This window comes from Tribolium castaneum, chromosome 6 (genome assembly GCF_031307605.1).
Source record: "Tribolium castaneum strain GA2 chromosome 6, icTriCast1.1, whole genome shotgun sequence".
NCBI classification, from domain to species: Eukaryota; Metazoa; Arthropoda; class Insecta; order Coleoptera; family Tenebrionidae; genus Tribolium; species Tribolium castaneum.
Window position 1 is genome coordinate 12,239,246 of NC_087399.1, and position 19,560 is coordinate 12,258,805.

The 19,560-nt window shown below is 32.4% G+C and overlaps 3 protein-coding genes and 1 long non-coding RNA gene across 6 annotated transcripts; 1 reads left to right on the plus strand and 3 right to left on the minus strand.

Moving 5' to 3' along the window:
- Positions 1-426: 426 nt before the first annotated feature.
- LOC107398399 (uncharacterized) lies at positions 427-5,082 on the minus strand. Its single transcript, XM_015982278.2, has one exon. The coding sequence runs from the start codon at positions 4,951-4,953 to the stop codon at positions 580-582; it is 4,374 nt and encodes a 1,457-aa protein (XP_015837764.1). The 5' UTR covers positions 4,954-5,082; the 3' UTR covers positions 427-579.
- LOC103314585 (uncharacterized) lies at positions 4,720-8,846 on the plus strand. 3 transcript variants are annotated; one of them, XM_008200991.3, is made up of 2 exons: positions 4,720-4,821; positions 7,774-8,846. In XM_008200991.3, exon 2 carries the CDS (start codon positions 7,849-7,851, stop codon positions 8,629-8,631), a length of 783 nt encoding a protein of 260 aa, XP_008199213.1. In that variant the 5' UTR covers positions 4,720-4,821; positions 7,774-7,848; the 3' UTR covers positions 8,632-8,846. The 3 variants fall into 3 exon arrangements, with proteins under 3 accessions (XP_008199213.1, XP_064213580.1, XP_064213581.1); XM_064357510.1 differs by lacking the exon at positions 4,720-4,821 and adding an exon at positions 7,603-7,706 and having other exon boundaries at positions 7,762-8,846; XM_064357511.1 differs by lacking the exon at positions 4,720-4,821 and adding an exon at positions 7,690-7,706.
- LOC103314584 (uncharacterized) lies at positions 7,138-7,665 on the minus strand. The gene is made up of 3 exons (XR_511709.3): positions 7,563-7,665; positions 7,436-7,506; positions 7,138-7,384 (listed from the first exon to the last, which is right to left on the minus strand). It is a non-coding gene; the product is annotated as an uncharacterized LOC103314584 (long non-coding RNA).
- Positions 8,847-13,712: 4,866 nt separating the features above from the next.
- TyrRS-m (Tyrosyl-tRNA synthetase, mitochondrial) lies at positions 13,713-19,206 on the minus strand. Its single transcript, XM_963902.4, has 6 exons — positions 19,014-19,206; positions 18,807-18,954; positions 18,583-18,758; positions 16,658-16,953; positions 13,943-14,407; positions 13,713-13,895 (listed from the first exon to the last, which is right to left on the minus strand). The coding sequence occupies exons 1-6, from the start codon at positions 19,136-19,138 to the stop codon at positions 13,732-13,734; spliced, it is 1,374 nt and encodes a 457-aa protein (XP_968995.1). The 5' UTR covers positions 19,139-19,206; the 3' UTR covers positions 13,713-13,731.
- Positions 19,207-19,560: the final 354 nt, after the last annotated feature.

Genomic DNA, 19,560 nt, shown 5'->3' on the forward strand with positions numbered 1-19,560 from the left:
AAAAAAAAATAAGACTAGTCTTATTTTTAACGAAATTTCTAAAAATAGTCGCATCTCTGGTTAAACAATGTTGAACATAGTCAACAATTTGTCGTTCCGTTTTAACAAAAAATAACACCACTTCGACATAATTCTACAATTTTTCGGCAGATTTTTTATTAAATGTGGCCAAATAATTGCGTTTTTGGTTTCTCGCGGCCCTGTAAACGTGCTACAAAAATTACACTATAAACAAGTAAAATTACCTTGGATAATGCGAAAGCCGGCATTGACACCTTAATCCCAGCCAAGTCCCAAATGTGAAGAAAAAATAACACATATCACTCAAAGAAAAAAGTTTTTTGTATGTTTCAATCATTTGAACATTTAAACTCAACCACAAATGAATAACTTCAAGTTACTATTAGGTATACTCATAACAACTGCTCTTGATCACGTTTTTATTTCAATTTTTTTTAATAACAGAAAAAAAGTGAGAAAGTGCGGACAGTATGATTCATAAACATATAGAGCCAGACATTTCTATTATTTCGTGATTTGTAGTAATAATTTTAAAATTTAAAAGATGGTATTTATTTATTAGTCAGGAATTGGTAGTTTATGGAAACTGGACCCCAAGTAAGACATGTTGCCCGTCATACTATAATAGACTTGACCATCTTTATAGCAAGCGTAGGGTAACAGCAGCAGGGGAAGATTAAAATCGGCAAAAATTTTAGACAGCAAGTCCATATAGTAATTTTTATCTTTCCTTTCTTCATGTTTCTCTTTTTTGCTACCTTGTGAAACTAGATCATCCTTCACTGCTCCATTCACAAGCGTGGACTTCCTTTTCTCTTCAGGTTTTCTCTGAAGTTCGGCAATTCTTAAAGTCGATGATGAGTTTTTGCTAAGCATAAACTGCGAGAAACGACGAGGTTTTGGTGTAAACATTACTGCAGTAGAAGTTGGTGATATACCTTGAGGACTATTGTACAGAATATTCTGGTAAGAGCGAAACGTATCAACAAATTTACTATCAACATTCGAGGACGCGTTACTAAGTTCTGAAGCGACTTTGGTGAAAACATTTGAGTAACTTTTGTAAATTCGATTCGCTGCCACATCTGGTATTTTCTCAAAGTATACGTCCCTTACAGCACTTTGCGATTTATTCTGCATAAGAATACTTGCATAGTCCCATAAACTGTTTCTATGTGCAAACTCTTCCCTTTCCTTTTCGGCAATTTGAAACTTGTTGTAAAGTTCCTCAAATCGAATCCTAGTCCTAGTTGGTATAAATTTCAACTTCTTTACCTTTTCTTCCAATTCTAACAAATGTATCATCGCTATTCGCTCTTTTCTCATCTTTTCTGCCATTTTCAACAGGACATTAATTCGACTTGGTTGCACTTGATCTTTGATAATTTCCAAAACTGCGTCGTAAAACGTAACTTTGCAAGGATGAAATTTCGAAATTTTGTCGTTCAAGCGATTACAATGTTCCGAACAGAAGTAAACCAACTCACAACTTGGACACCTGATCAAGTGCTTTCCCTCACTCTTCAAACACTGGAAGCAAACAATATATTTATCCTCCTGATCGTCAGTTTCAGGTGGTGGGAGATAGATATTGCGAGAGATGCGTTTCAAAGGTTTCCACGGTGTGTTCTTAATTGTTTCTTTCAATTTGTTAAATTCCTCCTCACTTTGTTTCTCGTTGAAATGGTGCTGGATCCTCACAAACTGAACCAAATCACTAATAAGGGAATAACTGAAGTGGCTAAAGTCAATTGCACCATGTTGGAACAATAGCTGGATTATGCCTAAAACCTCGTGAGGTTTGACAAATTTTGCCAAAACAACTGTTAGCGGATCGGCAACGATAGCTTCGCACAGAAGGGTATACAAGAATTTGATTGCTTTGCCTTGCAAGTGTCGATACAAAGTCTGCCTCGTTTCCGAAATTATGAAATCCTCCACTGATTCTGTTTTAGTTTTTCGATGGCCGCGTGACGAGCTTTTAGATTTCTTTTTCTTCTTTCCTTTTTTTGAATGTGAGAGTTGTTTTTTATTTTTCTTCTTCGTCTTTTTCTTAGTTGTTTTCTTTTTCGACTTCACATTTAAAAGTTGTTCATTCTCCATGAAAGCAATGACGTTTTCAAATTCACCGATTCGGGTCAAGGGGTTTAAGCCGTTATGTATCAAACATTTCGCCACATCCTTTTTAACATCCTTTGGCAAAATTGAAGGAAACCGATTTAGGATCAACACAGTTAACGCGTTCCCCATTTCATTTCCCAGCAATTGGTAAGGATCAACTCTCTTAAGCAAGGATTCGATAAGTTTAGTATTGCCTCTAATCACAGCTAGTGATAAAGGCGTATGTCCTAAATACAAATCATCGGTTCTGCAACCATTCGCCACCAAAATACTTGCAATCCAAATTAGGAGATCCTCAGAATCGTTGAAAAAATCCTCTCGTAGACACAACATATGTAGTGCGTTTTTGCCTTCATCACAATAATCGTTTCCTTCTCCAAGTAATTCTTTTCTCAACTGGGACCAATGATTGGGATGTGTCTTGATATTGGGATCAGCACTGTGACTTAGGAGTATTTCACACATTTTTACTTTCTCTAAAGAAGGCTTCAACGAAACGATCAAATGCAAACAAGTCAAATGTTCGTCGGAAAAAAGCGAGTTTGGGTCTGCGTTACTTTTGAGGAGACCTTGTAAAATATCAGAATCGTCAGTAAACACCGACAAAAAGATTGGTTTTAAGGGAACATCACCAATACGAGGGTCGGCACCAAAACGCAACAATGTTAAAATAGTCTTCTTAATTGTTATCAATTGTCTTTCGTCACACTTTTCTTCCCGTCCCTTTTTCTTATCAAATTTTTTCTTTGGTGTCGCAAAAACACGAATAAAATCAGTGTTGAAAATGTACTTCTGTTCATTGGCACTCAAATCTGTTGAATATATCATTGTTTTAGAATCACAAAGTTGTGTTAGAAGCGATTCAGTGGCGCGCCATTGTTGTGTGTGAAACAATTCTGGACTAGTTTGCACTTTTAAAAACGCTTTTTCCCAGTCAGTCACTTGGAATTTGCTCGAAATGTATTTAAGGAGAGACATTGTTAAGGGAGTCAATCCCTCGTCGTTCATTGCATCGACTTTGGCCCCACAATCAACCAACATCGAAACACAGTTCATTTTCTCCCCCAGTGTGGCCAACATAAGACCTGTGTTTCCCCGAGCATCACAAAGATCAGGATTTATGTTCTTCGTTCTGATATAATTGAAAACGTTTTGTTCGCTCCCTTGGCTACATTCTTCCAGGAAATTTTTACAAGCTGCTTCATAATCTCCAGCGTTTTGGAAATACTGTCTCTGTCCTGTTAATAAATCACAAACGTTAAACCGAACGTTATGTTCCGAAAATCGGTGGCGAAAACAATGTTGGAGCATTGTAATCCATAGTTTTTCGTTGTTCCAAGCCAACACATCCCTTACCACTACCTTACGAACGAATCGTCTCCTCTCTTCGTTCTGATTCAATCTACTAAATTCAATATCTAAGTGATTCTTAATAGTGTTTCGAACTGTGTGATAGAACGTCTCTTCCTGGACGATTGTTTGGAGCTGGCGCTTTAAAATGTTAATGTTTTCGATTAACTTTTCAGTGCAAAAACAATGATAAAGTGGTGAAGGTTTAGGAGAAACCTCTTCTTCCTCTTCTTCCACGTACTTGGAATACACATCAAAGTTAATCAAGTGCGGTTTGTTGAACTGCAAATCACTCGAATCACTGTCCCAATGACTGAAAGGTAAAGTAAATCCTGAGGATTTGTCGCGTAACGGACAACCAGCTGTTTGCTCAACTTGTTCTTCAATAGAAGCTGTTGATTCGGTGAAGTACAAGTAATTTTTCAATTCAATTTCAGATCGTGTGATATTGTGATATTCACTATTTTCCGAAGCTGTGGAAGAGCAGGAATAAAATGACAACACTTTTCGGGACTCCTTCTTTTGTGTGGCTGTTTTCGTAATTTCTGTTTCAACAACTTCTGTTTCTTCTTCAATTTGATGATGTTTCGTTTTTGGTTTGGTGGGGACAACAATGTGGTCGCAACAATATTTGCATTGGCTCAGTTTTTCCTCAAGACGTGTTTTCTTGCTTGTAATTATTTCCAGTTTTGATTCCACTTCTTGTAATTGAACACACATGTGGCCAAACCTGTTCAGATTTGGTTGAAAACAATCACACTCAGGCTTTGTTACTATTTCTTCAAACATTTCGTCTTCATTAAATTCTTCTTCGGAGACCAATTCATCAATTGTGCATTCTTGCTCGGTGAAAAAACTCTTTTGGTACTCAACGTTGTTAAAAACGAGACTGCGAGGGTTTTTGACGTGTACATTGTAAAGCTGATCTGATTCCAGATCTAAGAATTGTTTAGCTGGATCTGGTGGCTTGGGACAAATCGGCACACTTGACCGAAAGTGTAACAATCTCGCTTTGCCTAAAGAACTTTTCCCCAAACGAGGCACAAAGTCATCTCCGACACAAACACATAGTTTTATCAGTGAAAACCCGTCCCAGATTCCCACATCTTGACTTCCATCCAAGTGTGTGACAACACCAGGACCAAAACGAACATGTTGTTTAAATAAACCTTCAAAAACTGTGTTGTCTGCGCATATGACACGCCCATAACCTTCCAGCTTATTTGAAAAGAATAAACCATCCATGTAAGTTTGATTGCCTTTCTCATCGTTTAGGTACACTCCTTTGTTGTGTAAGTTGTTGTACAGAAACTGACCGGTGTATTTTTGGTGAGTATTTTCTTTCAGCCACTTTTCACAACCTGAGCCAGTTCGAAATCCGTTTGAATCGAACGTACCGCAATAGTCGTGCTTGGCTTTTGAAACTTTTTCTCTAAATTTTTCGAAATCTGCTGATGTCATTTTGGCATTTTACTTACGTCGATTGGATGGATTGGATTCATATTGGATCTTCCTTTCACATTTTGGAAAAAGTTGCTTAATTTTAAACGATTAACGATTTAAGTTCTTATTAAAAAAATAATATACGCCCTGCATATTATATACGGTTAAACAATGCAGATGACGGTGCAGTGTGTTACTGTTGCCACATGAAAAAACAATATATACACCAGATTTGAAAGTATAGAAGGGACTAACAACATTTTTCGAATGATTTGGTGATTTTTCAACTTATTTTTGACTTAATTTGTAAAATAATTCTGTTTCTGGTTGTAAAACGTACTACAATTCACAAAAAAGCAATTAACGGATAGCATTTGATGAAATTTTGCTTAAACAAAAATCAAGTATAACAAACAACATACCATCAGTTATTTTAACAACATTTTGCAAAAGAATTTGCTTCTTGGATCAAAAAAGAAGTTAAGTCTCAAATGATATGAAAAATACAATTTGGCAATGTTTTAATTGCTTTTAAGAACATTAATAAAGAAACAGTAACATCATTTCTGGTCAAATTTGACGATTTTTCGGCTGGCTCTTAGCAAAAATTGTTATCTCAATCGATGTAGTGATTTTTGTGACAATTGGTGATGTCTTAATTTTGAAAATGAAAAATTGATTTAAAATTTTTGTTTTATCTAAATTCGGTCTAAAAGTAGGAGTATGGATGATAATAAAGCTTGCAAGAACGCCCTTTGAAATTTGTGAAATTGGCAAAAATACGGTTCCGAATTTGCTTCCTGCCAACCTAAAAATGTTCGTAAAATGTTCCGTCAAATAATGACTATTAAGACATCGCACTTGATGACATTGCGTGCTTTAATATGCCTATTAAAGCATCATAATCGCGGCAGATTACAAAAAATTATTTACAGGTCTGTTTTAAAATATCACAAGAATGTTGCATAGTTCAAAGATGTTTGTAAAGGTAAAGATAGATATAATTTTTGGCCTAATGTTGTGAATTTTTGGCTTCTTTCGTCAAAAATTCCCTAAAAAACGAAGTAGATATAAAGACCAGTTATCCACGAATACTTTACGTCTATTTTTTTATTGGTACACTTAGAAATCACAAATACTGATACATATTAATATTATAAAAGTAGGAAATAATGTTAGATTAATAAGATTAATATACCTTTCGTTGTCATGAAATTGATTTTCATTATAATAAAAAAATATTAAAAAGTTGCTATTTATACTTCACGTTTCATGGGTTATTGATGTTGCCATAGTCGCCAAAAACGCGCGTTGTTGAAAGTTGGATTTATACACGCTCTTGCGTGATTTAAATAAGCAAAATAGATATTACCAGTAAAAAAACAATATTAACTAGAATTTATTTTTACAATTTCTGAACGTGTTTTCACAAGATCCTACAAACTAAGTGGTAATCTGGTTGAACAATGAGTGAAAAAAAAAACAAAAAATTATACCATGTCCTATCTAATTGGGTGTTTTTTTAACCAGTTTATTTTTTCTCGACCCCAACTTAGTGAGATTAAGATGTTTAGAAACAGAAAACACAAAAAATTTATTTTGTTATGTAGACAAACATATGGTACAAATTTTCATTGTAACACAATAACGGTGACTATACCTAACACTTGTTTTTAATATACCTATACTGCCGCTCAAAAACAGGACGTACAATAATAAACGGCACTTTGGCGTTGATATGTTAGAATTTGTAATTTTTCATTGTACGCTACGCTAGTATCCAAAAAATTTTGTGTACATTTTTCAGAAAATCCAAATTACCTTCTTAACTGTTAGCTATTGAGAAAAAACTTAAGAGGCGAAAAAGATGTAAAATGAGACGCTGAATATTATACTTAGTAATAAAATACAAAATTAAAAAAATTAAGTTATGATGCTCCAAAATCTAGCAAAATGAATGCACTGACAGCACTGACATGCTACAATGCAAATGAACGGTCTTATCACCCAAAGATACCTCGACAGTTGTCTACTAGTTGTCTATTAATGTGCCTGCAAATGCACTACATTGTAGAAAAAATTAAATAATTTCTGAATGGTTAAAGCAAATTTCAAGAACTAAACTGATGTATAAAGTGTGACACTCGTAACACATCACTCACAGATAATGAACGACTTTTCTTTATTTGTATAATAAACTACTATTTTTACTCGAATAGAAATATTTATTTAAATATTTTAACTCGGCCATAAAAGATGGTACACCCTGTATAGGGCAAAATAATTTTAGGAACTGCACTTTAGCCTCCCATTTGTAGTGCCATTTGATTCATATCGTTATCATTGACGGTGTAGGTCCAATCAACGATAAAAAGCAATAAAAAATTATCATATTTAGAGGGAATTGTTGTACCATAAAGGTGGTTTGCGAATTTAAAATTTTTGTATTCTATTTAAAGAAACTGAGTTATATCGTTTTCTAAAGTATACTTATACTGACCTTGAAATTTTGCTGTTGACAATTATGAACTAATTTAGAAGATTCTTCGAACCTTTGGTTATCTAGAAATCCTAAAACATATTCATTTTCTGCAAATGGTTCAAGAGCTAAATGGGAAATTTCAAACTTAGCGCCAATTTCTGACATCGTATCCACACTTTCTGGATAACATCGCCCAGAACTAGAGATCCCTTCAAATACGACCCTGGCCCATTATGTTTTTGTTACAACTACAAAAAATTATTGAAAAACTGTCAAATAATCAGTTTCTGTGCGTAAATATGATCACAATCACTTTGAAAGAGCAGATCGAGTTTTTTATTTAGCTCAAATTACAGGAAGTGTCACCCCCGTCGTGTTGTTGGTGCCACTGTCCGCTACCACTTTTTGACACCTTTCAAAAGTGAAAAGTCATGGTTTCAAAAATGTGCCTCGAGAACGAATCAGATTTATTATCACACTGGTTTTTGGACATTGGTAAGAAAAGTAATATGTACAACGAACCAATGCTTGGTGAAAAGACCGTCAAGTTCTTTAAACAAATCTGCGACACGTTCGAACAAAACACCCACGTTTTCATCATGTCCGTCGAAGTGGCTGAAAATTACCTCCGTACGAAGAAATCCAAAAACGAGAAGATTGCGGACCCGCTTCTGGCAGCTGTAACCATTTCGTTCATTTGCCACAAATGCGAAGGAGCGCTCGAAAGTCTCAAAGTGAAACACATTGTGGACTTGCTGTTTCAACTGTCAAAAAAAAGTTACAGCGCGAGGCAAGTTCTGGGAATGGAGGGCGATATTTTAATCACTCTCAATGGGATAATTCAGATGACAACGGTTTTGGACGATATGGACGTGATAATAGAGAAGTATATGAGTGAGAGTAGACTAAAAGGGAGCATACGCCCTTTGTGTTTGAAAATCCTCGAATATGTTTACTTCGAACGCAAAAAATGGTTTCAACAACTCAAAGAGATCTACAGCCAGAACAAGGAGTGTATGAACGTGTTCCAACATCTGATTTCGTCCAAGTTCTACGTTCCTGTAAGTGTTTTAATTACAGCAATTGAATTAACTCATTATCGACACGTTTTGGATGTGGACACGGTCTTGGCCGATGTTACCAAACACACTAAAATCCACGAAGACCATGTGCGACTTTTTGCCGCTAAAATAATCGAAGTTATAAAGTGTTAAGTTTTATTATGACAATAGTACTAAGTATTGCTTAACCCATGCACATTTATTAAGCTTAAAAAACTTTGTTAGGATTGTTTGTTTTGTTTTTGTTTATTGTTTTTTTTTGTGGTTTATGTAAAAACTACCGGTAGAGGTGTTTCTTATTCCAACATCTGTACTAAAATACCAAAAATTATTATTTTGATTTTTAAATAAATTGTTTTGGACCATTATTTATTTTTTTTTTGTAATAAGTTTATTGCAATTGAAAGTTTTTCTTTTAATATAACTTTTTTCTGGAACCTACAGATAAGATTACGAAAGTCAAAACCTAAAATAAAGGTAGTTGGTGATATCAACACAAATAAAAATAAAAAAAAATGTTTACCTAACTGAAAATTCTCAGATAAATAAAATTCTGAAAAACACATTAAACCTAAAGACTTAAAAAAGCGAACAACTCAACATTAATAAAAAAGCAAAAACCTGAGGCGATACGCAAATCGCAAATCGCCACCTCAGTACGAAACCAAAGTAGAAAAAACGGTTTATCGGCTTTATCTCATAAAAATATTTTACCCCATATCCAAAAAGAAAATCTTTTACCTGTAACATTCAATCACAAATGTTATCAATTTTGTGACGTTTGCGGATAAATATTTTTTTTACTGATAATCTATTTTCGGTTCATTTTAATAAAAACCATTGTGGTGCAAATGACTAAGCTGTTACCATGACAACTCATATAAAAAATGCCAAGGGTACCCTATTTGCACCACAATGTTTTTATGAAAGTGAACCAAATATACTTTTTTTATTTAAATAACGCTGCAGCGATTAAATTCAACTTAAAAAAATGCGCGTTTTTTAAAGTGCTCATGGCAACATCAATAATCCAAGAAACGTGAAGTGTAAATATGGCATTTAAACCGGTCCCCGAGAACTGTCAAAATGATAAAACACTTTTTTACTTTTATACGACATTCGGTTTACTTTCATAAAAACCATTGTGGTGAAAATTAGGTACTCTTGGCATTGACGTTTATATGAGTTGTAACAGGTTAGTCAATTCCACCACAATGGTTTTTATGAAAGTGAACCGAAAGTAAATATTCAAAATCGACAACAATTTTCAACCGAAAACCATTGTGGCGCTTCCAATTGGCAAATAAATTTTGAAAGCAGTAATTTTAAAAGAATTTCATTCTCAAAAAAATTTTTCTAAATGTTGTTTTTTCCTTGCTACTGCTAGTATCGGGTTCAATTTTTGCATGCTTATTTACAATGATGTTATGTATGAATGATGCATTTTTTTCCGATTTGTGCAGTATCTTACGTCTCAGATCAGCAGATTAAAAAACAGATTCAATACTAAATAAAAAATATGTAGTTTTGTGGGGAATTGATTTTTAATCATTTTGCTTTTTGTTTGTATTATAATGACATTTGATTCCATGATAATACTGACATACTTACTGATCTCACATCTACGCCATCGTGCTCGAAAAATCGCGCGTGTTTTAAAGACCTCAATATCCACTTATAAATACTTTAATATACCATTTCGCCACATTAGAAGGAAATTTTGCAAAGAAAACGTTAGTTTTTAGCTTATAATGAAATAATTTTCGACATAATTATAATGAAATCACCCTGAACAGCCAAATAATGTCATTTTCAACCTTCCTTGTGTTCTTTTGGATTGTTATATCAAATTTGATGTAACAAAACGTATGAGAAAAAGGCAAAAGTATATAAGTTCTGCTTTAAAATCTGGTAAAGCATTTGAATGTTATGTTAGGGAAATTTATCAAAAAATTTAGTTTTACCTTTAGTAAAGACCATTTTCAAAGTCATTGGGTGATTTTTCAGCCAATTTTTACGAAATTTTGCTTAGAAGCTTGTTTTCATTAGCAAAACATACTATATATATATATATATATATATATATATATATATATATATATTATAGATGGTAAATGATTTGATTTAGCTTCAAAGTCCATAAAAGGTGGATTATACGTCAAGTTTTACACTCAGGCACTTTACACCTCTTAGAAGAGAGAAAAAAATATGAAATAAATATTTTCCACTGCACTGATATCCAGTCTTGCTAGGGGAAAAAACTTTTTTTCTATTAATTTATTTGTCCAATAAAAAAGAAAAAACCATTTGGATCGAAAATGTGAAATAAAATCATTTTGCAAAAATTTGACTTAAAAAATCGATAGAATTTGATTAAAAGCCACTTTGATATTATTCATCCGGAATTTCAGTCTAATTTATGAGGGACAAGATTGAGTAGTAATAAATCTCCGCTACAAAAAGACCCACTACCTACCCCAATAACAGTAATGACAACTAGCGGCACGGTCCCATCGGGCGGTTTTAAAGCCAGAACCGGAATAAGCACACTAACGTTTTAAAAAGGTTTTTATTAAAAAATTACATCAGATGTTTAAATTGATGACTATTTTGGTCTAAGCACAAACGAATTTTTCGTTTACAATTCGCATGAACCCTTGCCGCAAGATTAACATAAAAAAAATAAAAATGTAATCCGGGCCTGAAAAATTCTTACCAGCTGCCTCAACCTTCAGACCCAACAATGATCGCGTGCCAATTTTACGACAAATGCAATAAATTTTTGAAAACCAACATCCTGATGGAGACCTTTTGTGGAAGTGATTTACAATCCATGGGAAAAAAGCTGCCCCAATATCAAAACCCAAATTAAAAATCAACGACATATTTTTTTCGAAAATTTAATTAGGCACTTTAATGCACTACCTCGAAATACACCTATAGACAACAAATCGTTGACATTAGACTGAGCGAACTAAGAGAAAGTGAAAAAACACACCTACAAGTAAACATTTTAAAAATTGGTCAAAACGTTCTTCTATACAATAAAATCACATATGTTTTTTTTAGAATTTCAGGTACATTATAAAGAGGTATAAAGTGCCTGAGTGTAAAACTGACTCACCCGGTATTTTATTTCAATTTTTTATAGATTCTGATACAACCTTTACATTTGTAGTTTCCGGTGAAGTTTAGGCTTTTAGGTTCTCAATTTTTAATATTTCAAGGTTTTCAGGACTTGTTTTTTTAAGTTTGTTATTAATTTCTTTTCTCTTAAAATAGCTTTAACAAAAGTGTTTTAGTTTTTATTTCTACAATTGGTATAAGATCAAAAATTAACGAGCGCTAAATTTTAGCATTAACTTACAAACTTGAAATAATTAAAATTTTGAAAAAGTTAAACCTAAAGCGAAGAAAATTGATAAAATCAAACACATTCACCCGATATGGATTCGAATTAGAAAATTGAAAAAATTTGGTTTTAAAGCTAAAATATTAGCAATTCTAAAAAATTCAATTGATCTAAACCCAAAAACCTGAACAAGCGAATAACTTTGAAATTAAATAAAAAAACAAAACCTGAAGAACCTAAAACATAAAATGCGTTGGTATCATTGTAACTGAAACTTGGTGAGAAGTTAAAAAAAATAAATCAAGAGATTAGAGATAAGTACCAATACACAAAGTAATAAAAAACTCGGAAACTTGAAAACCAGAACTCAGGATAAAATTTTCACATTTTATATGTTATGGTTATAGTAGTTAATTAGATTTTTTGGTTTTAGTTAATACTGCCACTACGAATAAGAGTATCTGATATTTTGTGATTTTTGAAGTAAGTGGATTTTTCATTTATTCAGTGTTTTGTATTTTGTTTTCTTTTTTTCAGATTTTTTAGTTCCAGTTTTCTATTTTCTTTAATAATTTTTTCCCATTTGACACACTATTGTTCTTTCGCTTTAAAATAACAGAAAAAAATTCTAAATTCATTGTAACTTTCGATGTCACTTCTAAAACAGTGGGGAAGTTCAGCAGTTGATATGGAAATAAACAAGATATTTAAAATTCAGAAAAGAAAATATAAAACAAACCAAAAAAATAAATAAAACAGTCAACACAAAAAAATTGAAAATTCCATACAAGGGTACAAAGGACAAAACCTGACAATGTATAAAGCTGAATAGTTATAATTTATTACAGAAAATGCTAAAATTTGATTAAAAATAGTATATTACATTATAAGTAATAAAAATGTATCATTATCTGCGAGTGAGAATTTTGATCCACGAGTGCGCTTGCGCACGAGTGGGACACTTCTCACGAGCTTTATAATGGCATTTCGATCACGTGTGATATACGACGTTTTATCTTACAGGTGCATTGTAAAGAAAATCCAAGAAATTCAAGTTAATATCAGTCTGTAACATTAGCACAGTTCTATGTATCAGTTTTCGTAGTGACCTGTGTTGCTATAGTTATGAAATAAACAGTCTCATTGTATTCCCCAATTTTCCCAGATTTACTCACTCGCAACAATGGTATAATGTACCTAAAAAACTGCACCTGTAAGATAAAATTTATTAATCAAATCAAGGAAGCATAGTATAAACTTTGCTAAGGATTGTAATTCCATTTGACATAATAATTTGATCATAATTGATAAGATTTCAGTCTTCCTCTTCAGTTATCAATTATTATTAAATGGTTATCATCGTGGTTATGTTGAACGTTTTGAAATGAAATGCAACTTTAGTTTAAGTTAAAAAGTTTTTGCTCTTTATCGAAAATAGTTTAAATAATTTACATAATGAAATCACATGCAGTGACTAATTGAAAAAATGATGTCGAGACCATTGTTTAAATAACTTTCAATCGCTCAAGTCTTTCGCACAACATTTTGTTTTTCTAGAAGAGGCCTAACTTATTTTTCTTGTCTTGTTTACTTGCAGTTAAAAATATAGATTGCGCATATCACAAACGTAGTAAACTTTGTTACATTATTATAAGCTTCTTTCGATTTTGGATTGGCTATTCTAACACGTTACTAAGAGAAAAAGGTTATAAATAACGGGCGGTATAATCATAAAAAAACGTTTTGCGCAAACTCTATAATAACATTATTAAAAACGATAATAAACTATTTTGAAGAAAAAATTATAAAATATTTTGAAAATGCTTACCTTGGAGAAGCCAGTTTTTCTCTGTTCCGCCAGGCGTAATTAAAAAAAAAGAAGTTACAAAACGTAAGTTTTATTATGAAAGCCATTTTACTACATAATAGTTCTTTTTGCCTACTCGAAGTAACGTTACATTATTGCTTAACCTATGTACATTTAAGTTTAAAACTTCATTAGGATTGTTTGTTTTTTGATGGTTGATGTAAAAACCGCCGGCTGAAATGATTCTCAGTGCATCTTCTGTAATACAACATCCATCAAAACAATTAAAAAAAATTAGAACTTGCCTTTGGTAAGAAAACATCCAGCGCTCATCGCCAAATCTAGCACACTTTGTCCAGGCTCTGGTAAAATTTCCACAACTGTGGCTCCTTCAAATAAACTCTTTATTTCCAAAGGATTCATTTCAGCGAGTGCTGTAATGCTTCGTTCGTATAAAACTTTTGTCGCTTTATGCGCAGCCTCTAAACCCTTTTCCCCATGCACTAAGAGCACCACTTGCTCAGCAAGATATTTTTGAGGTAGTCGCAATTCAGGTTTTTCGGTGTGGCGTCTCATCAGATCTTTAATGCTTCCGACTGGTTCAAATGTGAAGAACTTTAACATTTTTTCAACTTCGGTGTCAACTTGACGGACGAAAAACTGGTAAAGAGTGAAAGGTGAGGTTTTTTCAGCAGATAGCCACATGGCGTTTCCTGCAGATTTGCCGAATTTGTCGCCCATTTCGGTTGTAATTATCGGAACAGTAAGAGCTAAAATCACTTAGTTTTGGTTTTTCTGTAGGTTTTTGTTCAGCTATATTTCGATCTCAAAAATGGTCTATAAAATGATGCTAATATAAAATAAAACAACTCATCTACTGTTTACTGATAACAATTTTACAGCCGTCAGAACTTGAATAATTTGACCAAATCTGGTAATACCGAAAACGTGATAGATCTCATATTCCATATCGAGCGCGATATTATCCTTGAATAGTTTAATGTTATAGGCTTAACATAAACATAAAAATATGTATTAATCAAAGTAATAATTAAGTTTGTGCCTTTATGTCTCACATCTTCATCAATAAGCATATATTTTAGATCTGATTTAATCAATGTTATTGTTAGAAATAGTTGAATATTTCTCTGATTGTTTCATTCGATCTAGATTCACACGTGCGAATTAAATTAATGTTCTTGGAAATTTCAAGATAACAATGCCATATTTATTAATAATAGTTTCGTTTAAATTAAAATAACTTCTAATCGGTATATTTGGCATGATTTTAAGGCCATTTTTGAAGTTCAAATATTGCTGTACGAATACCAAAAGCCATATAATTAATATAATTGTATGTGAACATGGTTTTAAATACCAGGAGGCGAAACGAAATACAAAATAACTTTATTTTCTTGAATACTTAAATTCATTAAATCACTAATTTCTTTGGAAAAAAAGGAGAAACGTTGCGTATCCAATTCTAAATAAGCTGAGAAAAACTCTTGACTAAAATTTTTACGATAAACAGGAAAATTTGAAATTTAAAATTTGCGCTGCGTTCTATATTTTTCAAAACTCTGCGAATACAGTTCAAGAAAGAAAACGAAGTCATAGATAATTAAGCTGCTTACGAGAAAGTTCGAGATTTTTCGACCTCACGATTCTAAAATTCGGAAGATGTGCGAAATTTACAAGTTCTAAACTTAGACTCAAAAGAAATGATTCTAAAGAAAAGATAAGAAAACTTTAAGATCAAAGGTGTCAGGATGCGAAGATTTGTAAATTAAAAGAATTAGTAAAATTAAAACATCCAAAGGTTTAGGAAGTTAGGATTAATATCCTAATAGATTCAAAAAAACGACTTAAGGCGTACTGCTCCGTGGTCTATTTTTTTGAGATATGTATAAAAGTATAAACACATCATTTTGACAGTTCTTGGAGGCCGTCTTAAGTCTAAAACCGTAATATCCTAAGATTTGTAAAGTTCTTAAATTCTAAATTAAACTGTGGATCACTGAAATTTTAAAATTATGTTGTCCTAGTGAATCTAAAAGTTCTAGATTTTGTAGTTCTAAATACAACATTAGGTTACAATCAAAATCCTTTAAAACCTAAACATTTAAAAGCTTTAACACTAATAGTTATATTTAAAAAATTCTACGAAGTTTCTAATGTTATGACATTTAGTCTTTTGATGCCTTAACCTTCTAGTACTCCAAAGTTTGAAGTACTCTAAAGGTTTCAGTATTGTTCTAATTATCTAAAATTTTCAAAATTGCAGTTTTTAAAATTTTATTCTGCATTTTTATACTTTGAGTTTATAATACGTTTATTAACATCTATCAGTAGGAGTTGTTTATGGCTTATTAAAGTACAGTGTACTTTAGTGAATTTAGGGATATTTAGTTTTCAATATTTGCATCGATAATGCATGGAATACAGGTACGAACGATTTAATTATCATTTCTTCTTTATTTATTATTTATTATTTATTACTGTTACCAACTGACATAAAATTCTCTAGACGAAAAATATTTTTTTAATTAAAATAAGAAAAAAGGAAGCGCAAGTAGAAAAAATAGCATAACATACTTGTTTCATAAGAGGTTTGGCGCACTCATCCCATAGAAAATTCGCCTACGGCTTGTTTTCTAACTTGGAATTCGTGCGCCAACCAACCCTTATAAAACTTGTTTTCCAATATACAATTATTTAACGAGATTGAATGTAAATCGGACGCTTTATTTCACTTCTCGCGGACTTTTTTAAATAAAATCTAATTCTCTATACACTTTTGTTTGTATCTGCAACCACATTCGGGCTGTGCACAAATTAGAAAAACCTTGAAAATTTGTTTAAACATAGATTTCGACAAATTTTTGCATTTTTCACAACTATTTTTTATTTGATGATGCTCAACACTTCGACTAGGAACAACAGCACCATCTGGTGACGCTACCAGAACTAACATTTGTACGTCGTGTCGCATCCTAGTATTTAGGTATCCGTTGTTTTACCATAAACTTGTTTGTCGCACGTTTTGCTGATGAGTTCATGCCCCGACATAATATTGCCCATTTGATCATTTCCACCAATTTGAAAAGAGCAATTGTATTTTTGAAATAAATGCAGCCAATCATATGCTTGAAATAATTGGTAACTAAATTCGGTAAAACTCATACCAGCGGGAGACTGAAGGCGTGTTTGAACACTTGTTCTGCTTAATAATGTTCCCATTCGCAAATAACGACCAGCACCACCAATCAAATCGATTGGTGACATTTTACTATACCAAGATTCGTTATTCACGATTCTGAAATCAAAAAGATGTTTTTCGTTTTTGAATTAATTTGGAAAGAAATCAGATTAGAAAACTTATACACTAAAAATACAAAATCGTGGTAAACATAAAAATATCTAACACTTTTTGTAAATTTGAAAGATGAAATCTGAAGTCATAAAAAGACAACCATTGTAAAATGTTTAGTAAGAAAGCAGTTAAAAAAGGATGTCTACTTGAACCGCATTTGTAGAAAAAGAATAATTGAAACCGAAACTTTACAGGGTGCGTAATCCAGGGGTGTGTAATCGGTCTATAATTTTTTATATTTAAAATATTGCCATTTCATTATATGATAGATCAACTTAAAAAACACAAACTAAAAATATTTTTATTATACAGGGTGTCTCAAAATTGACGCCCGTGCTTTTAGGGTTTGCTTCAGAAGACTAAAACAAATCGAAAGATAAGAGTGGAAAATTGTCCGATTGTCCTATATTATCGAGTTATTGATACGAAACTAAAATTTGAAATTTAAACATTAAATTTTATTAAAAGCAAATTTACCAAATTTGTTGTCACAAAATACGATACAATGCGATTTATAAACTTTCCGTATATGCTCTAGCCCCTGTAGCGGCATTGCCATCATAAACACCTCTAACTTATAACCGAGCTTTAAACAATCGACAAAATCTCGAATGTACTAATGTAGTAGTATCGTATCATTTTAAACATACAAAACCGAAGGAAATTATAATATTCCTCACTAGACAGAGTGATCCAAAGAATTTTAACATCGCTAACGTCAACTAATGAATTATGTTCCACAAATAATAAATTGTAAAGACAGCATAAAGCTTATTATTTACATTTTTATCAATAACTCGAAAACTCGAAAAGACAATTGGAAATTTTTTTACTCTTAACTTTCTATTTGTATTAACCTTCCGAGTCGAATTCCTAACGCACGGGCGTCAAACAGGGTGGTGAATCAAAGTAATATTTTTTTAAATTGAATACCCTATATATTATTGCATAATTACATTTTACACAAAAAATAATGTAATTTTGTATATATTACTATAAGTCTATCTCTTTTCGAGTCCGAATTATTCAACTTTTCGTTATTAAAAAGACTAGTTTTTAAAAAGTCACTACGAAGTCGTCAATAAATATTTTCCGACATATTTGCCACAGAAAATTTAGCAAATAGTCGACTTTTACTTGAAACATGGACATAATGTTCAGGGTGTGCCAAAACGCAAAAAGTTGAATAACTAACTAATTTTTTCAAATGGAACATCATGTATTTTTTTACACGTATCGACAGCATTTTGCATAAGATATCTGATGTTCAATGTTGTTAATAAACAATGGAATTTTGTACATAGATTAAGAGGTATTTGCTGCATAGATTCATTTCATATATAAGTGCAGTGTTGCGTAACTACATTTTAAGAGCAAAAAAAATTAATCTGGACACAGTTTATTAATTATAAACTTTTCCTATTTAGGCGTTTTTAGAAAGATTTCTTCGTTATGAAGAAAGTACGGTAGACAGCGCTTCTGGTACATTTTTGGTACACATTTGAAATAAATATATCTTGTAAAAAATATTACAAGATACTATCTTGTAAATATATTTTGAAAAATACTTACATTAGAGGAGCCAGTTTTCCCTTCTTCTTCCATAGGTATTTTTCATGATTATAAAAAAGCGTTTCAATGTTGTTTCTAATTCCAATCACATTCTCATCAACAAAAGCACTTGCTAATTTTTCTCTTTCTGATGTTTTACCACTCGGATCGCCAATTTTAGCGGTAGCACCTCCAATCTAATCCAACGAATAAGTGCCAAAAAATAATAACTTCATGTAACGTACCAGTGCTATGGGTTGGTGGCCACCCCTTTGCCAGTGTATTAAATTAATAAGAACAAGTAAATTTCCGATATGAAGGCTGTCTGCAGTGGGGTCAAAGCCTGCATAAACACGCTGTGGGGCTGCATTTAATAAATCCGTAACCGTGTTTCTACAATTCCATGTACCATATATAACCTCAATTATGAAAAACGTTGCAAACTCACTTACGTTGCTGTATCTGGGAAAATGTCTTGGTACATTCCGCGCTCTTTCAATTTTAGAAGGTTTCGGCTGGAATAGAGTCGCGTGAAAAGCGCAATCTTGCTGCATTTTAAAATTTGTTTCGCTAACATAGTGCTCAAAAAGTAAGGTTATTTACATCATCTAGTTTTTGAGGTTATAGCATGTCAAATTCAAAAGAACTTTTTCGAAGACAGAGAGTAGCTACTAATTCACCAGTATACAATTACAGTAGACCAGTGCAATTTTGCTTAATAAAGAAAATAATCTATCAGAGTTTTTACGCAGACTTCGATTTTTTGTTTTTTTACACCTTGAATAATTTTAAATATCCTTTTAAGGTTTTGGAGCAGAATTTGTCTTTTTAGTGTTATAGTTATAAATAACGATTAAACAATATTTAACTGCTCCGCTGTGAGTGTTTATTTGCTATTTCAAAACTCATTTCAAACACATAAATAATATATTAGCTGTTTCAAAACTCTAAAAACGACAACGTCGCATTTTACCGAATAATTTTTTTAAATAAGATTGA

Excerpts from the sequence above, each read along its gene's own strand:
- LOC107398399 (XM_015982278.2), bottom strand. The coding sequence starts at position 4,953 with ATGACATCAGCAGATTTCGAAAAATTTAGAGAAAAAGTTTCAAAAGCC.
- LOC103314585 (XM_008200991.3), top strand. The coding sequence starts at position 7,849 with ATGGTTTCAAAAATGTGCCTCGAGAACGAATCAGATTTATTATCACAC.
- TyrRS-m (XM_963902.4), bottom strand. The coding sequence starts at position 19,138 with ATGTTAGCGAAACAAATTTTAAAATGCAGCAAGATTGCGCTTTTCACG. Across the intron at positions 18,759-18,806 it reads GCCACCAACCCATAGCACTG|ATTGGAGGTGCTACCGCTAA; the intron begins GTACGTTACATG and ends TCGTTGGATTAG. Across the intron at positions 16,954-18,582 it reads GGAAAACTGGCTCCTCTAAT|AATCGTGAATAACGAATCTT; the intron begins GTAAGTATTTTT and ends TTTTGATTTCAG.